The sequence below is a fragment of the Temnothorax americanus genome, unplaced genomic scaffold (assembly GCF_048541705.1).
Source record: "Temnothorax americanus isolate GAGA-0224 unplaced genomic scaffold, ASM4854170v1 Scaffold2, whole genome shotgun sequence".
Lineage (NCBI taxonomy): Eukaryota > Metazoa > Arthropoda > Insecta > Hymenoptera > Formicidae > Temnothorax > Temnothorax americanus.
The window spans coordinates 8799654-8816395 of NW_027509338.1; the positions used below are offsets into that span (position 1 = coordinate 8799654).

The following is a 16742-nucleotide window of genomic DNA, read 5'->3' on the forward strand; positions in this document are numbered from 1 at the left end:
TTGAACTGATTGAACACAATTACGTTATAAATTCATTACGTTCTTGCGCTTCGGTCATTTTGAAGTTAAATCTCTAAAATTATTGTCGATTATCGCGAGATAATGATAACGCGTTAATCATATGGATTCCGCGATATTTGGACGAGAACGTCGACGGGTGGACGGATGTCGAAAGTATTTTTATTAGAGCACCCTGTCCCGGGCCGGCGGCCATTATGACGGCGGATAAGGATGGTTCGGGGATTCTAATTTATTATCCCCTTGAGCTAAACCCACGGTGGCTCGTCGATGTAAATCCCAGCACGATCGATAGACACACCTCGGCCGCTTCGACCGAAGGTGGAGGTTTATAACTAGCCGGGGTGAAGGAACTCTTGAATCTTGCGCGACTGTAGATAGGACGGGAACTTCCTCGGCCTGTTCGTGTCTTAGCTTGGCGAAGCGAAAAACTTTTCGCGGAAGCGCAGCATATACGTCATTTCACAGGCATATCGCCGCTCGTATTCCACAATAACAAAATCACCGTCGTACCAGTTGAGCCGCGAACGATTTCCGAGTCATTCTCTAGTAGAAAATAGTTTTTTAATGGGACGATGCATCTGATTCCCGCGGATCCGACTTCGAGTCGACATAATTTATTATAAGAAAGATTTAGTAAGAGCGAAATTTGCGCTATTTACGCGGTAGGGCAAGGATGATACTGATCCAAACACGGAGAAAGTTTCAAAGGAGGATAAAAAGGAGAATCGGGAGATTCTTCACCAAAACTTACGCCAACTCGCAATTGAGGGAAATCGTTATAGTATATAAAAATTGTCTACAAAAAGTAGCACAAAGGCAGAAAGCGCTTAGAATTATTATATTAACTCGAATCAACAATTTCATGGTTTAAAAGGAGGGGTCCATGTAATTTTTAACTCGAGTTTCCCCCGTATTTTGTACTAGTTTTAACGGTCGGCATAACCGAGATTGCCGGTTTTACGTATCTACTTGGTTCCCAGTTTTCTGAGAAGAGGGAAAAAGATTGATTGATCGGCATGACGGACGTGCGGGACGTCTGCGGCCACATATGACGAAGCAACCGACAGGATTAATCGCCAAAATTAATTATCTCGTCAAAAGTCACTCAGAGCCACCTAAATCACGCGACGGTAATTAAATTCAACGATACATTGTCATTTGTCTTTAGCAGTACTAAACTGGAAACGAGCTTGAAAGCATCGTGGAACGATGAACAAATAACTGCGCAGTAACGCAACAGCCCTGCGATTTGCTTTGAGATACCCGCGTAATTACTGCAATACTACACGGTACAATGAATGGCGCGGTCCACTGTGTATACCGTATATTCGTCAGAAACTCGATACACGGTCACTTATATAATAAGACATACAGGCTTGAGACGCCGGCGAATTGCGACAAATGAACCTAGCTAGCTCTTATATGCTAAAATGCAATAAACTTTTGTATAATATAGGATTATCGCGACGTTTGATCCAAGGACGAACCGATTTCATAATTTACAAGTTCCAGTCTCTTGATATATAAAACACATTAAACGATGGACTCATCTTATTATATTTGCAAATATTGAATACAGCTTGATAAAGATACCCCTATGCGCTCCTGGTCGAAGCGTATATGTAATGCGACAAGAGACCTAGTTGTCAGGTTGTTATTACGGTGCGATGAAATACGACTGAATACTACGACTTTTAAACCCGCGCACTTTAAAAACAATCTCAGATTTATATCGAAAGAAATTTCGTTTGCGCAATTGCGAAGGGAATAAAACGTGTATAATTTGAATACTGAATCTGGCAATCATCTATCCCGAGTGGATTAAATAAGCTTAGTTCTGTATTCGCAAAACTTAAAGACTCGAGCCTAAGCTTGGAGTCATAAGTTCAAAAACAGCTTGATACACTTATCTCAACACTCTTGTACCTCTTTGGAAAGTTTCGCGAGAACTTTCAGGAATTAAGTAAGCAGCTCGTTTGAATGTCTCTGGCGAAAAATTGAAACTGACAATGAGAATATATCGAATCGAGAAGAGGTTGCACGTGAGAGTTGAAAAGTTTCGCGAGGGCGATAAGATTCCGGTCACTATGCTATTCTTTTCGACGCAAAACAATCACGTCACGAAAGTTTTCGTTCAATTTTAATTGAGAACGATGCCTCGTTGCCGTGCCGGCCGATCCGCAAAAATTTCATCTGGATTTGTTACGACTGTTCAAAGCGCAATTCCGGATCACGTTCCCTCAGGGCAAATAGCTTTAATTTTTGTCGTTCGCGTGGGTGAAAACAAAACAAATTAGCAGATGAACTCACGCATGTAAACTTCAATCAGCGTATCACGCGACTCGTACAAAACGGAGAAATTTATAAATTCAACACAATCACCACAGCCCGCTTTTTCATCAAAGAGAAGTATATATGTATTTTATATGAGGCATTTTAATACGCCATTGCCTGACAACGTACAATTATTGTATAATAAATTAACGTTATTAATCATTCACGCGTTAGGTGTATATTTTTTAGCTGCGTGCTATTAATCTCTTTGACATTGATTGCGCTTAATTACAGTTCAAACAAAACGGACGCCGTAAGTAGAGTTGGAAGAAGAGAAGGACAGGAGGGAAGAAAATAAAGAAGAATGACTGGATGGAAAGAGGAAACGCAGCTGAAAAGCACACTCATTTCATTCAAAATTTAAAGTTTGACATGTAATTAATTACTTTAACGAGACATTTAAGAATAACTTGAAAAAATTTTGAAAAATTATTCATTCTCTGTCTGAAGTACGAGATATTTTACTGTTCCAAATAATCCGTTCTAAATGCTCCACATGACAAAATAAAAAGAGGAGGAAGAGTTTTTTACGAAAATTGTTTAAATAAAGTATTTTTTTAATACTTTGACGATTCGCTTTGCAAAAATGTATGCATTTGAGCAGATTATGAGATGCCCGAATTTTCACACTTAATACGTATAGTTGAATAGGATAAAATCAAGACTCACGCTGGCTCCCCGTTCTGCTCGACGCGGACGATATTGCCGCTGAGGGTCTCGATCTCCTGCGGCCGCTTCACCGTGTGCACGCCCGTTTTCTCCCTCGGCGACGACACTCCCCTGACCGTGTTCACGCTCACTCCCGTGTCCGTCGATCTCACGCTCTCGATCGAATCCGTGGACACGCCGGTGGACGATTTCAAGGACGCGTCGCTGCCGCGATTCGCGTTCCTCGTTCGTACCACAGCATCACTGTTCACACCTGCGTTCACCGCACCATCCGCGGGATTCACATTGTTGCTTTTCGCCACGCTGTTCGTCGTCATTGCCGTCGCGTTGCTCATCGTCGTCTCCGCCTCCTCGGCCGCTTTGACCTTCGAGTCGTTCTCCATCACCGTGGGCATCTTATCGCTCGCCGGAACGTCGCGACTCATGGCCATCCTGCTACCCGCAGAGCCACTCTTGATTTCCGCCGAAGCGACTTGCTGTTGCTCCGAAGCCTCTGCGTCGCTTGGTTTGGGCCACCGAGCATTCTGTCTGCCAGAACGCTGATTGGCAGAAGACTGATTGCTGGAACGTTGATGAACCTCATCGTTCATCCTAACGCTTTTCATGGATTGGCTGACGGTGCTGCTTTTCGAGTGTCCTCCGGTGCTATTCTCCGCGCCGACGGGAGAGTCCTTCTTATCGTTTCCAGGATTCATCGCTTGACCTGCCCTGACCGGCGAGGATTTCTGACCCGTTGCGTTTGGCGTCGACGCGGCCACAGGCGATTCGCCCTTAGATGCGGGGGAGACGTCGAGTCGTTCCTTCTGCTGATTCGCCGTTGACCCATCTCGCTCCACGAGAAGCGCGTTCGCGTCGATGTGCAACGGCTGTACCGCCGTGGTCGTCGTGGTGTTCACCAAACGTTCGCTGGACGTACCGGTCGCCTGCGACGTCTGCTTCAGAAGATCTATAAGATCCACTTCGTCCGCATTGCCCGAGGTGTTCCCATCTGTTCCGTTTTCCTTCAAGCTCGATTCGGCTCGACCATTCTGAACCGATTGGCCGGTCTGCTTGTCATTCTTGTCTTCTTTTGCAAACCTATCCATCTTCCCGGCGTTCTGCTCGGACATCGAGATGAACCTGCCGGTACTCGACGAGCCGTTCGCCTTGCTCTTCAGAGGAATCTTCGATGGCGAAAGAAGGCGATCCGTAGCGGGACTTCTGTTCTGACCGTCCCTTCGAGTAGTAGCGTTGTTCTTCTGCGGCGACGTTCTCGATGCCTTCGTGGGGGATTGTTTCGTGGCATCCTTCCCTCTAACGTTCGATCGAGGAGTCGTCTTCTCCGGTTTCGTCGGGGTGCCTTGGATCGGCGAGAGTCGCGTCGAACCCTTCATAATCGGCTGTCGGCGTGTCGTCGTCGAGTTATTGTTGAGATTGCTGGTAGAGTTGGAGATGAAGCGGGTCTTAGCCTCGGCCAGATTCGTACGACTCCGAGAGTCGAATTTGTTCAGACGCGTTTTCGAGTCGTTCAACCGCGATTTCGAATCGGTCGCGTTCAATCGATTCCGCGAGTCCGAAACGTTCAGTCGCGTCCTCGAATCGACTCGGCGACCGATCTTCGGCGACGGCGAGCGCTCATTGTCCTTCGTCAAGGAGGTGGACCGCTGACGATAAGTGGGCTGCGGTATCAGGCTTCTTCTGGGACTGTTCTGCTGCGACAACGACACTGCAAAGCATAGACGAGTGACTTAATAGAGATCATCGTTAATCGGATTATTGATGTTGACTGCGTGGAGCAACGCATACCGATCTTGTCCTTAATATTAATCTTAATAATCTTAATAGCTTTAATATTTTTAATATTAATCTGAAAATATTAATATAATCTTGTCTTTAATAATATTATTTTGCACGCATATTTTTATCTATAAATTTTTCCTACCATTTTTCCTTAGCAGAAAGTATCAAAGCAGCTCGCTATTAAATTTTAATTTTAAACCAATTTTCACCAAGCGCATTGATAAATAATTTTCAAATGAAATTTTCTTAGCAATGTAGAAGTGTTACATAAAATATATAAAGCGTCTGGAAGACTTTTAAACTTTACAACGTCTTTTAAATGTTTCAGCTGTCTGGAGCTGTCAAAAATGTCTCATCAGCGTAACGTCAAGAACCCTTAAATTTTATCTTAGCATCTTTGAAATATTCCAACGAAGCTATTATTACAAATCTTTGCAGCTCGCTCTTGATATACACTCGACGATCTTACCTCTTCGTTCGATTTTGCGTCGACGTCCGTCCCCGGCGACTTCCGGCGACTGCGGCCTCGACATTGAGCGAGGAGGTGGCCCCTTGAAGCCACGTCCGCGGAAGGGCGAGACCCTCCCTGTCGGCAAGGTGGACGACGCATCGCCGGCTTCCGGACTCGCCGGCCTGGATTCGGCGAGTATCACGAAGCTGGAACGACGATGCGCCCTGCCGAAGGACGTCGACGTCGGGGCGACTTTGTAGGGTTCGGGCGCGCGCGGGGGCGGCGGCGCCGCCACGGGAGGCGTCGGCGACAAGTACACGCAGTCGGGGACGGCCAGCACTTTGAAGGGCGGCGGACCCTGCCGCGCGACGTGGCCGTCATGATCGGTCCGCCTCATTCTTACGAGGCCCTATCTTTCATTGGGAAAATCACAAAGTTAATACGATTAATCCGTGCCTATATTAATCCCTGAACTTGTGCTATTTACGCAAACGATTGACAGAGAAATTAGAAAAATGGAGAAAAAATTAAAAAACCTTTTTTTAGTTTATTACATATTACATATATTATACAGTATAATATATTCGGAAATAACTATGAACTATGACTCTGTTATTTTAATAATAATGGCAAATTCAAACACAACAGCACGGAGAGAATGTTTTCGTTATATTTTACCCTTAAATTCACTACAAACTTGGGACAGCTTGGCAACCAAGAAATTTTTAAAATATACAAGACATTTTACAAACAACGTGATAAAAATTACCAAGCAGATTGATAAATTTTGAAAAATTATTGAAATTTCCTGGATATATTTTAATAAAATTAATCAAACATATTTTATATTTTAATGTAATAGATATTAATATTTTTTATTATGGTAAATATTAATCCGAATAACTCGCACATAAAATTCTTGGTGGTACATGTTGTCCCACAACTACCATGATTTCAGGGTAAATTTTGAGAGAAAATTCTCTCCCGCGTGAGTAAAATGAATAACGGTGGAATTGTGAAATATGAATTTGCGTTCAAATTCTGGGATTAATTACTGTGTATCTTATTCAACAACGCGCAAAATTCATTTTTGTGATATTTGTCACATTGTTTCGCGTGAATAAATTTGCGCATGCGATAAAAATTATTTTTATTTTATTCAATGTTATTTAATTTCATTAATTTTAAGTTAATTTATGTATTCTCAGTACGTTCCATAATTCGAGCTCAGTACCTGGTGCCCTTCATGCAGGTCGCCGAAGTGAGAGGGACGCCGAGGGAATCCGCCGTTGCTCCCACCTGCAATGAATAGAAATCTCTACTGAGAAAGAGAGAGTGCATGACCGTCGTGAAAATGTACGGAGAAATTTTTATTTCGAGATAATAATCGAGATAGCGCAAAATTGCGGTTCCGCCCGGCGGACGGAAAACCGCAATTGCAAAAATAGAAACGGTCGTCCCGACCATTCTGATATCGATCGATTGCTCGCGCGCGATGCGAAAAGTTTTAAACGAAAAGTTTCGTGTATCGTACATTTTCTTCTGCATTTCTTTTACCTGTCGCGACGAAAGCAAACTCTCCGTCGTTCGTTATTTTCAATTCTGTCAACCCTATCCTTATTTTCAATTCTATCAATTCTCTCAACCATTCGCCGCAGTCAACGTATCGTCAAATCATGCCTGCGTTCGTTTCTTCACATTGGGAGCTAGTGGCTCCTGTATTGAGAAAATAAAATCTATGATACACATAACGTGTATCATAGATTATATTTTCCCAATAGCTGCCAATGTGAATAAACGAACGCAGGCTATATTGATAACACTCGAGGAACGGATCAATACGGCGCTTTGAATTTCCATATAATTACCGTCTCGTGTTTCCGGCGATTTACTTTTCGCGGAAAATCCGGCGGATCCTCGATCGCGGACGCGATCTTTCGCGAGATGTTGATGGACGCTTCTCTTCTTTCCACGGGACTCGCGGAAGGAAGAAAAGACGACTCGACTCGCGGCGCGGCCAGCAATTAACGAATGCGGCGCGTATAATCATTCGTTCTGTGCGGCTTGGCACGTGTCCGGGCAACGAGAATATACATATACCTATATATCCACGGCGGATACGAGGAACAACGCTTTATTCACGCTCTCGCAGACGATCGCCTGAGCGAATTCATCACGCTTACCGCTGAGCTACATTCCCGATGTGCCCGGTGCATCGCATCGCATTGCATATCGCATCGTCTCGTCTCGTCGCGCAACGCTGCGTCTCGCCGTAATAAAGAAGTTCCGTGCGCTCGTATATACTTTCCAAATCCGACAGAGCTCACCGAGATAATTCGACCGTCGTCGAAACGCTCTCGATCCGCGATAACCCCCCCCCTCCCTCCCTCCGCCGATAGATTAAAGATAATTTCCAATCGAAATGTGACGAGCCGAACGCTCGAAGACGATAATTTTCAAGCTCTAATTATGCTGTCTGATTGTAAGATATTTCAATTATTCTGTCAAGGTGTAACAAAGATGCATGGTAAACGAGAATGCTCAAAGGGCTGTTCAACGAACAAACAGTTACGCGTCCTATCTGTCAACCGCGACGAGTATTTTATTCGCGATCTAGATCGGGACGGAGTGGGAAATGTCCGAGGAGTAATTCACCGTTACAAAACGGCGACCGGTTGATTTACAATCGTCGTTCACCCACGAATCAATGGACGAGCGGGTGTACGAGCCATGAATGCGCCGTAAATCGTAAAACCGCGAGGTGGTTTCCAAGCGCGCGATTAACTCCCTTAAATCGTAAATAGGAAGCATGCTTGGGGTCGCATAAACCGACCTTCGGAGCTCGGATCGAAAACGCGGGTATGTGTAAAACGGTTACGCAAGGATCGCGGGGACGGGAATCGGACATTTATTCGCCGCGGCTGTTACGCTTTAGATTCTGTCCGCAAATTTAATCCTATTTGTCTAACTATAAACTATTGTCGACTATAAACCTCGTTCGATTTGCTCTCCTTCTTTATGCAGGCAAATTAAAGACGTTTTATTTTGAGCTGTCGGGAAGAAGAACAGCATTTCCGTAGAAGCACTCGCTGACCTGCCCCGTGGATCTCGCGATTCGATAATAAACTCGCGATAAGTAATTCTCCACATCCGCTTATGCACCGACGCGCCGTGCACTCTACGTAATTACCATCATACGTCATCAACTGCGCTGTGAAGAAGGCGTAGAGCAGGTAGACTCGAGAGAAATAACACGGATCTCTAAGTGCATACTTTCGCCCATCACGACAGTTCCTAATTGTATCATTAAATAAAAACGACGAGATGCCCGCCATTATCATTACAAAAATTGAGACTTGAGATTTCCATCGTTATTCGGCCACGCGCCGCATTTAACGAGTAGAAATTTAAAATTCAGGGAAGTACAGAAATTCGTTCGGCCGTAATTATATACTGCTCGTTGTCAATGGAGCGCGATATGCCGACGTTTAATCCCATTCGCATTTTTCTGCCTTCGCAATTATCGTAATAATCGTGAAACGTGAAATTGTCAACGTTACATTGTTTACGGTTCACGTTTAATGCCGGCGAATTGATTTTATCGTATTGTGAAATAAAAAAACTTTGGCCCCAATTAAACCCCACTTCTTTATCCAACAACGCGTTGAGGCGTCGAGCACGGCCAACTCTAACTCGTTATTACCTAATGTAGGAATAACAATTTATTTTCACGACATCGACGGGAAATGAAAATCAAGCGATTGTACTCCGCTTTAAACATACGAAGAGATCAGAGGTCAACACATCTGCGGCTTATTATTCCGTGGCTTTAATTTATTCTGCGCGACAGGTTGCATATTTGTAAATTCATATTGCATGTGTGCGCACCGTTATCATTTAATGCACGATGATTATCTCATTCATAAGTATGGACAGGTCCGTACTTCCGGGATAGATAACCGACGTAAAAACCTTCGTTTTATCACACACACAATGAAATTTATAGAATAAATATCGATACTTTCAGTTGGCGGGTATAATTTTGATTCACAATGGATGCGCAGTTACGACGCAGTCATGTAACGTGCTGTGTGTATATGTTTACGAAGCTCTCTCTCTCTCTCTCTCTCTCTCTCTCTCTCTCGTGATATCGCTTATCGTTACAACGTTTACTCTCACTCGTTGTCCGAAAAACGTATCTCTAAAATGCAAAATGTAAAGACCGACCTATAAAGTTTGTTTGAATACCGTACTTCTCTAACGTAACGCGCAAATTTGACCTTTAGTCATTGTTTGAATACCCTAATCGATCACGAGGTCGACGCTTAAATTTAAATAAGAACATCGCGCGTGTAGAAGTGACCGCCGCCGCGAACGTAAATTACGAGGAGGCATGTAAGACAAGTCTTATATCGGAGTATCCGCCACCAATCGTGATTGCGAGCGCAGTGAAACTTCCGAGTTGTACGAATATATCCGAAAATTATGGAGGACCGGATACCTGACTCGGTTGTCCAAATTGAATCGAGATCTCAAATATTCTAAATAGTTTAAACGTCATCACTAAATAGTTTCATCATCGTCAACTCTATCTTTCGAATGATTTAAGCAATCGATAATGCTCAAACTATTTGATGTTCGCTCTTGACTTTCAAGCTTAGATCTCTAGATCTAGAGGTATGTGAAAAGTTTTAGACTTTTTAATAAAAATAAGTAAATAAATAAGCAAACGAAAAGGCGGATATTTTGCGAGCAGTTTTAAGCAAATTACTACAATTATATTTGGAGATTTGGCAGATTATTCAAAATATTGCCGCAGCCAATCGGCCGTGCTCCGCTCACTTCGACGACGGAGTACGAGTTCCGGTATTATAAGCGTATCGCGCGACAACTTTACTTCCGTCACACATGACGGCAGAGCTTTTCTTCTCACGTTCTAGTGACCGGTAAAGCGGAAACAGTCCGCCGTAACGAAACCGCGCGCGATTCGCCGCGACAAGTCGAGGAAGAGGCGCGCCGAGCCGCGTCCTTAATTAGCATCCGTCGCGCAATACCTTAATTAAACTACACGTCATTGCCGCGCTTTCCAAACACGCAGCGGCCGCGAATTTACCGCTGCTGCTGTTGCAATCGCGCGTATCGTACAACCGATCGTTGAATCGGCCCGCGCCCCGAAGGAGAACGGAGAATGCAGATCGCGTACCCTGCGGGGTCAATGACCCCGGTTTTACGCCTGTGTTTAGCGACCGGGGAGGTTCCGGACAGCGAGACATTTGCGTAACAATCGATTCTTCCGCGGAACCCTTTGACGGTTGGTTGGACGCAAAAATAGCCGGAACGGTCATTTTTTTCAGCCATTTCTTCGATCACACCTATGAATTAAGAAGCACTCGTTTTTATTTATTATATTATGTAAAAATCTACGTAAAAATGTTTCTTTTTTTTCTTAGATATTCAGAAATAATTTCCAACATTTTTGAATGGCGAACTGTTTTTTTTAATTTTTCACCAATTTTTTTAATTTGTAAGTTTTGTGCATTTCCTTTTTATATCCCTATTAGATTATTTTAGAAGGAATAATATTTCCGAAATGGGAATGATTAAAATTTCTGCAGTTTTCTGATGATTTCTGATGATATTTTACCATTTCGCAAATTTAAATTACCTGATGCAAGTCTCCTTTCTTCTATCCTGCAATATCGCTTTAAAACTCACGCACACTTTGCTTCTGTACAGAGCATTAAAGTATACGTTTTTTTTCGTAAAGTAGGTACTAATTCTACGCATTTTTAGCTCTAACGAGCTCCTGTTGTCGCAATGTCGTAACCATACGGCGCACGTAACGTAAACTCTGTTTCGAAATAGGGAAGCTCTCGGCGGGCGGTCTGGAGAAGTCTCGTCTCAACGCATCGTCCGCGCATCGAGGGAAACGATACGTCTGCCATGTGGCAATTAATACAGGATCGTAATGACCGTTTTGCTCGAAATGACCGGGTATTACGCGAACGTTACGCCGCTCCCGGAACTTATTCCTCGCTCTATAAATCCAGGCGTACCGGTTTTTCGACCGCGCCTCCCGCAAGAGCGCGATTTCTCGCGTGGAATCCCCGACGATAAAAGCGGGTGTGCACGCGCGCGTTAGATAACCGAAGCCTCCCGGAGAGTTTCGCAAATCCATCAGTCGTGCGATTTTCGAAAGCGCCGCTGATCCCCATCCCAGCTAATCTCGGGGATGAGCTACGATCCGGCGAGCGTGACAAGCGATATAGGAATAAAAACTTAAGCTCGCAAGCTCGCGCCGCGAGAGAAGATACATGTAAAATATAGTCTCCACATCACTGTTGAATATTAAAAAGAATGATATTTAAATTAATTAAGTTAATATTTTGTTACTTTTTTTAACCAGCATGTGTGTCAAAATTGATTATTTTCACACAAAGCAGTATTTTTAACTCCATTGGTTTAGTTAAATTAACACTGCGCGAATCCTGTGGCCCTTTAAGTCAATTTTTCATTTATGATTCTCACGGGGAATGGCTTCAGCGCTCTTAAAGAAAAATTGCAACAGTTCCGATCTGTGCAAGTGTTATAGAAATCACTTTTTGAAACCTTAAAGATGATACACGAATTTTTCATAGATTTTTTGTAACACAGGAACGCTTTCAAGAACCCTTTGGATTTAAAAGTCCCAGGATGTCCGGGTGAGCGCTCCAAAAACGCGGTGTCCGTCTAGTGTTAATATTGTTTTAGTTAAATTAGCGACATGTTGAGTAAGAGCAGTGGCGCGACCTACAGAAATGGTTAAAAACGACTCAAATTGAACATAATTCGACACTACGAATTCAACAGTGATGAATGGAATGATTTTCGAAAGGATACGACAGAGGAACGAGAGCGTGGCTCGCGAAATTTATTCGCTCGATTCTTGCTCGCCTCATCGTGACGAAAGGAGTGTTGCACCTTGCTCGCGGAAACCGGCGCGAATTCTAATGCGTCGCAAGGCAAAATGCAGTTTCATATCCGCTCTGTCCAAACGAAAGGACGCATCATATCGCGCTAATCCAAGGTTCGTGAAATATAAATCCTAGCGCGCGCGTGCGGACAGGCGCGTCGAACTTCTCGCGTGCAAGTCACCGTCGCGATTACGACTCGAAGATGATCGCTGAAGAATATTCAAGGCCGCGAGTGGTCATCGATAAACGCAGCCTTACAGTATACAATCTTAAAATCGTCAAGTCGCTCCTTCGACTTCGCAAATCGTATATAAACTTCAGCGACTCAATGGACAAAAATCGTTCCCTTCGCCTCGTTCCCCTTGCACTTTCATTTAATTTCTAATTATATATTTATCCTTACTTGTTACTTAAATTATGCGAGTTTCTTGTTAAAATATGTACTTGTTAAAAATATACTTTTGAATTAGACCGATCAATAAAATGATAAGTAAATGTGTCTCGAAGATTCTTGTTGACAACGTAAACAAGAGCGAAGAATCGTTCTCGTTAAGGTGAGAAACGGTCCGGCATCATGAGGATCGATACTTTCCTAAGATTTTTCGTTCACACAAGGGCGCCGCCTCCTACGTCGATCTGATTCGAATTCACGTACGATAGACCGCGAAGCGGGGTCGGGGCGCGTAAAGCCCGTATCAGACTACCGACTGCGAAGGCCGACCCGACTGCCGATCGCGACTGCCGGCTCACATCTAGCCAATCACAACGAAGCGCCGACTGACTGGTCGGCCGACTCGCATTTTAGACTTTGGTCTATTTCTCGACTCACCGACTCAAAGTCGGAACCAATAGAAATACAGTTTCCGATCACGTGATAGTTTAGTTGTAATTTGTAATGTTCCGCGGGTGTCCTGTGGATACGGTAAGAGATAATCTCTCTGCTGGTGGGATATTTTTTCTAAGATGAGTATTTTGTTTCATAATCAAAGGTGCAACTTTATGAAGAAGCTCCTCAAAGGTGGCAGTGTCCATTCTCAAACATCTGTTCAAAATAAAAACAAAAACTTTATATCACGTCTACTCTTATAAGTTATAATACCTAAAATGTTTAATTTTTTAATTTTAAAATACCTGCAAAATTTGTTTGGATCTTCAAGACTTAACTCAGTAAAAAAATTGCGATGTATTCCTTGTTCTTGCCTCTGTGCTATCCATGGCTTTACCCATAACCTTTGCTTTTTATATCGGATTTCTTCTATTATAAACACGAAACATAGAAGAACAAGTTTTTTTCGTTTTTTCAAATTTTGCATGCATTGAAAAAAATATTTTTTTTTCGGTAATATTGATGCCATATTCTCACTAAAATTCGCTTAAATACGATCAGTCAGCATCGGCGACTTGGTGACAGATTGGGCAATGTGATTGACCGATTAGAGTCGGCAGTCGCGATCGGCAGTCGGGTCGGCCTTCGCAGTCGGTAGTCTGATACGGGCTTAAGACTTTCCTCGGCTGAATGAACGGAGCGATTCACGCGATTTTTTAAATCTGATTCAGCGGAATTCTTTTCCCTCATTATGGCACTCGGGGGGGGGGGGGGGAACTGTGTCGATCTCAATCGCTCAAGGCCAATTGACTCGCCGCGGCGATTAGGATGTGCCGAACGCCAATAATTACACGTACTTTACACATATGGAAACTACATTCGAAACGGAGGGCACCATGCATTAGTCGCTTTAGAACGGTCTCGACGAAAAGGCGAACGAAAAAAAGTAGTCGAATTAAGAAGCCGCGAACAGATCGCTCAAGTCTTAGGTAACAAATATTGTACTCGTACGCTTGACGTTTAACAGACACTCTAACTCATTACCCTGCGATTAATCTTGTTGATTTACCGCGTTCGGCAATCCCGTGATTAAATACGCAAGCCGATAAAAATCGGAACGATCGATCAGTCTAAAACCGATATTTGTATCGTAAGACGAAACGCGTTGCGGAATGAATCTCCAAAGGTCGAATATTCTGTGAACGTTACGAATTGTTTCAGCAAACGATATTATTAGTTGCTTTCCATTTATTTACATCAAAACTCAGATAATTCTCACTTGTGACGTCATAACTCAGTTGAATCTCACTTGCCAGCATGCAAAAAGAACGTGCGTTCAACTGAGTTATGACGTCACAAGTGAGAATTATCTGAGGTTTGGTGTAAATGGAAAGCAACTAAAATAACATATCTCACCTGAGTACAAAATACTCACATAACTGAGTGACTCAGATCACTTGAGCGTAAATGGAAAGCAAACTGTTATTTCGTAACCGTTGCCAAGGATCAAAATAAAATACTGGCGCGAACTGTTTCGCAAATTTTACTAATTGCTCCTCTACCTGAGGCTACGGAGTAACATCTTGGTAATTCAAATGTGAATCGTTAAAAATCAGGGAACAGAAATGAAACAGAATTACAAACAGATGGGCACGAGAAAAAACGGTCGCGTTGTTACAAAAGTGAAATTTCACCATCAAGTTTCACGTTCTGTGACGGTGTAATTAAAAGGGAAATAGATTCTCTCTCTCTCTCGCCGCTTTTTTCATCGGTTCGCACGCGAACGTTTCCGTGTGTTTCGCTATCGCCATTAATTAGCATACACACCACCGTTAGGCGACGTACATACATCACTCGGACGAGTCGCGCGTATTATACTCTTTTCTACTTCGATCCGATTCGCGATTGGTTCCGCGCTCATTTGGAAAACACGCGCGTATACACGAATCTCCCGACAGTTGGTAAATCTCAAAGGAAACGAGGGAAAGCAGCGCGGGTGTCGTCGGAAACGTGGTTTCTCCATCCCACGTAGGGAAGTCATCGAGCGCGCATCACGCGCGATCGATCGGCGAAAGGTCGTTCTGTTCTCCAGATCCGACGCAACAGTCACCGCGCGAGTGCGACTCTCCTCAAAGGGTCGCACATTCCGAACCGTATAACTTATCTTCGGTCTCGCAAATCTATCGGGAAAGCGTTCACCGCGGCCGAGAATCGCGTTGATCCTCTTTCCGCGGGGTCTTCCGGGGGGGAGATCGTTCAGAAAAGTTCATCCGGAGCGGATAGGACATGTGGGAAGTCGAGTGGCGGTCTTTTACTTTTTTTTCAAAGGGCAACAACAATGAGGGAGAGAAGCGGCCCGCCACTCGGCCCGTCGTCCTACTCGCGCCTCGTGACTCGCGGGGGTGGCCGTCGCGACGCGCGACGTCGTCTTACCTGGCTCGCGGGTGGACGGGGTCGCGGGGTCGCGGGGCTCGGCACCATTTACGGCGGCAACCCCCACGGCGGTGGTGACGGCGGCATGCACACGATGCGCGCACGAGGGTTGTGGGAGCCCGGGGGAAGGATCGCGGCCCCCTCGCGCGCTCTTTCTCTTTCTCTCTTTCTCTCTCGCCCGTCGCCTCGGCCTCGAATCTCGGCTCCGCGCGTCCTCGCGCGAACACGAACGCGTCCTCACTGGCGCGAGTTCGCCCGCCGCGACTTATAGCGGCCGCCGGCCGCGGGATATACGCGCCGAAGGTGGTCACTCGGGGAGGCGCGGGCGCGTTGACCAACACACGCGTTCTGCCGTTCTCCGATCGCGTTCTCTCCACCCGTGGAAAGCCGCGCGGATCCGCCGGCCCGGCCGCCTCTCGGCTCGTCGGCGCGAGAAAGCGAGGAATAGGTATTTACGCTCGCATCTCGTGAAAATGCGTTAAGGTGATCCTAAAGCTATTATTTGTAATACCTACACTCGTTTTTAACAATATTTGCTTCGTATAAAAATTCTACAACTTGATGTTTGAGGGTGCAGGTCCATTCAGTATAGACATCAAGGAACATCATACCGCATTTGTAGAATTAGGCTGAGACTCCAAACAAAAAAGTTAAGCGAAAAGTACGATAATGTACGTACATTACGTTCACGTACACGTACGTTCAGTACACGTACATTAAAGTGAGATACAACATGCCTTATTCCTTATTCCTCTTTGTCTTATTCTATATTTTTCTCATTGTGACTGAGCCCTTAGAATCACCTTAAGCCTCGGACACACACTTCTTCGTAACGGTAACAGTAAAGTTTCGACCAATCGAGCAACGCGATTGGTCGAAACTTTACTGTTACTACGAAAAAGTGTGTGTCCGCGGGCCCTTATCGTCGCGATAGAGCGTGTTCTCTTCTTCTTTTCCATGAGTATCTTCAAAGATCTCGAGCGCGGTCGGATGGACTGCGTTCCGTTAGATTCGCTTCTTTCTTGCCTCGGTTTGCGAAAAGATACTTTTTTTTTCAACGGATTATCACTTCGAAAATTATCGAATATTCTTTTTCATTGATAAAAGATTTTTCACAAAGATCATTGTTTCAATTCTGCAGCATTCTGCGTATGAACGAAGCAGAAATGCTTTGTGACACGAGTGGTTCGCGAAAAAATGATGTCTTACAGAATCAGTCTTGTCATTAATTCAGTCAAATTAGAATTCCTGCAATTTGTATGAAAACTTTCCAATT

At 44.3% G+C, this 16742-nt stretch overlaps 1 protein-coding gene across 1 annotated transcript in view; it reads right to left on the reverse strand.

Moving 5' to 3' along the window:
* Stum (mechanosensory transduction mediator stumble) overlaps nt 1-15765 on the reverse strand; it is a 29498-nt gene extending 13733 nt beyond the window's left edge. Inside the window, exons 1-4 of the mRNA XM_077405513.1 lie at nt 15467-15765; nt 6489-6553; nt 5273-5667; nt 3025-4729 (exon numbers count right to left, since the gene is read on the reverse strand). Of these exons, the coding sequence (XP_077261639.1) occupies nt 3025-4729; nt 5273-5651 (2084 nt within the window). The 5' untranslated portion in view covers nt 5652-5667; nt 6489-6553; nt 15467-15765. The remainder of the gene's footprint in view (nt 1-3024; nt 4730-5272; nt 5668-6488; nt 6554-15466) is intronic.
* Nucleotides 15766-16742: the final 977 nt, after the last annotated feature.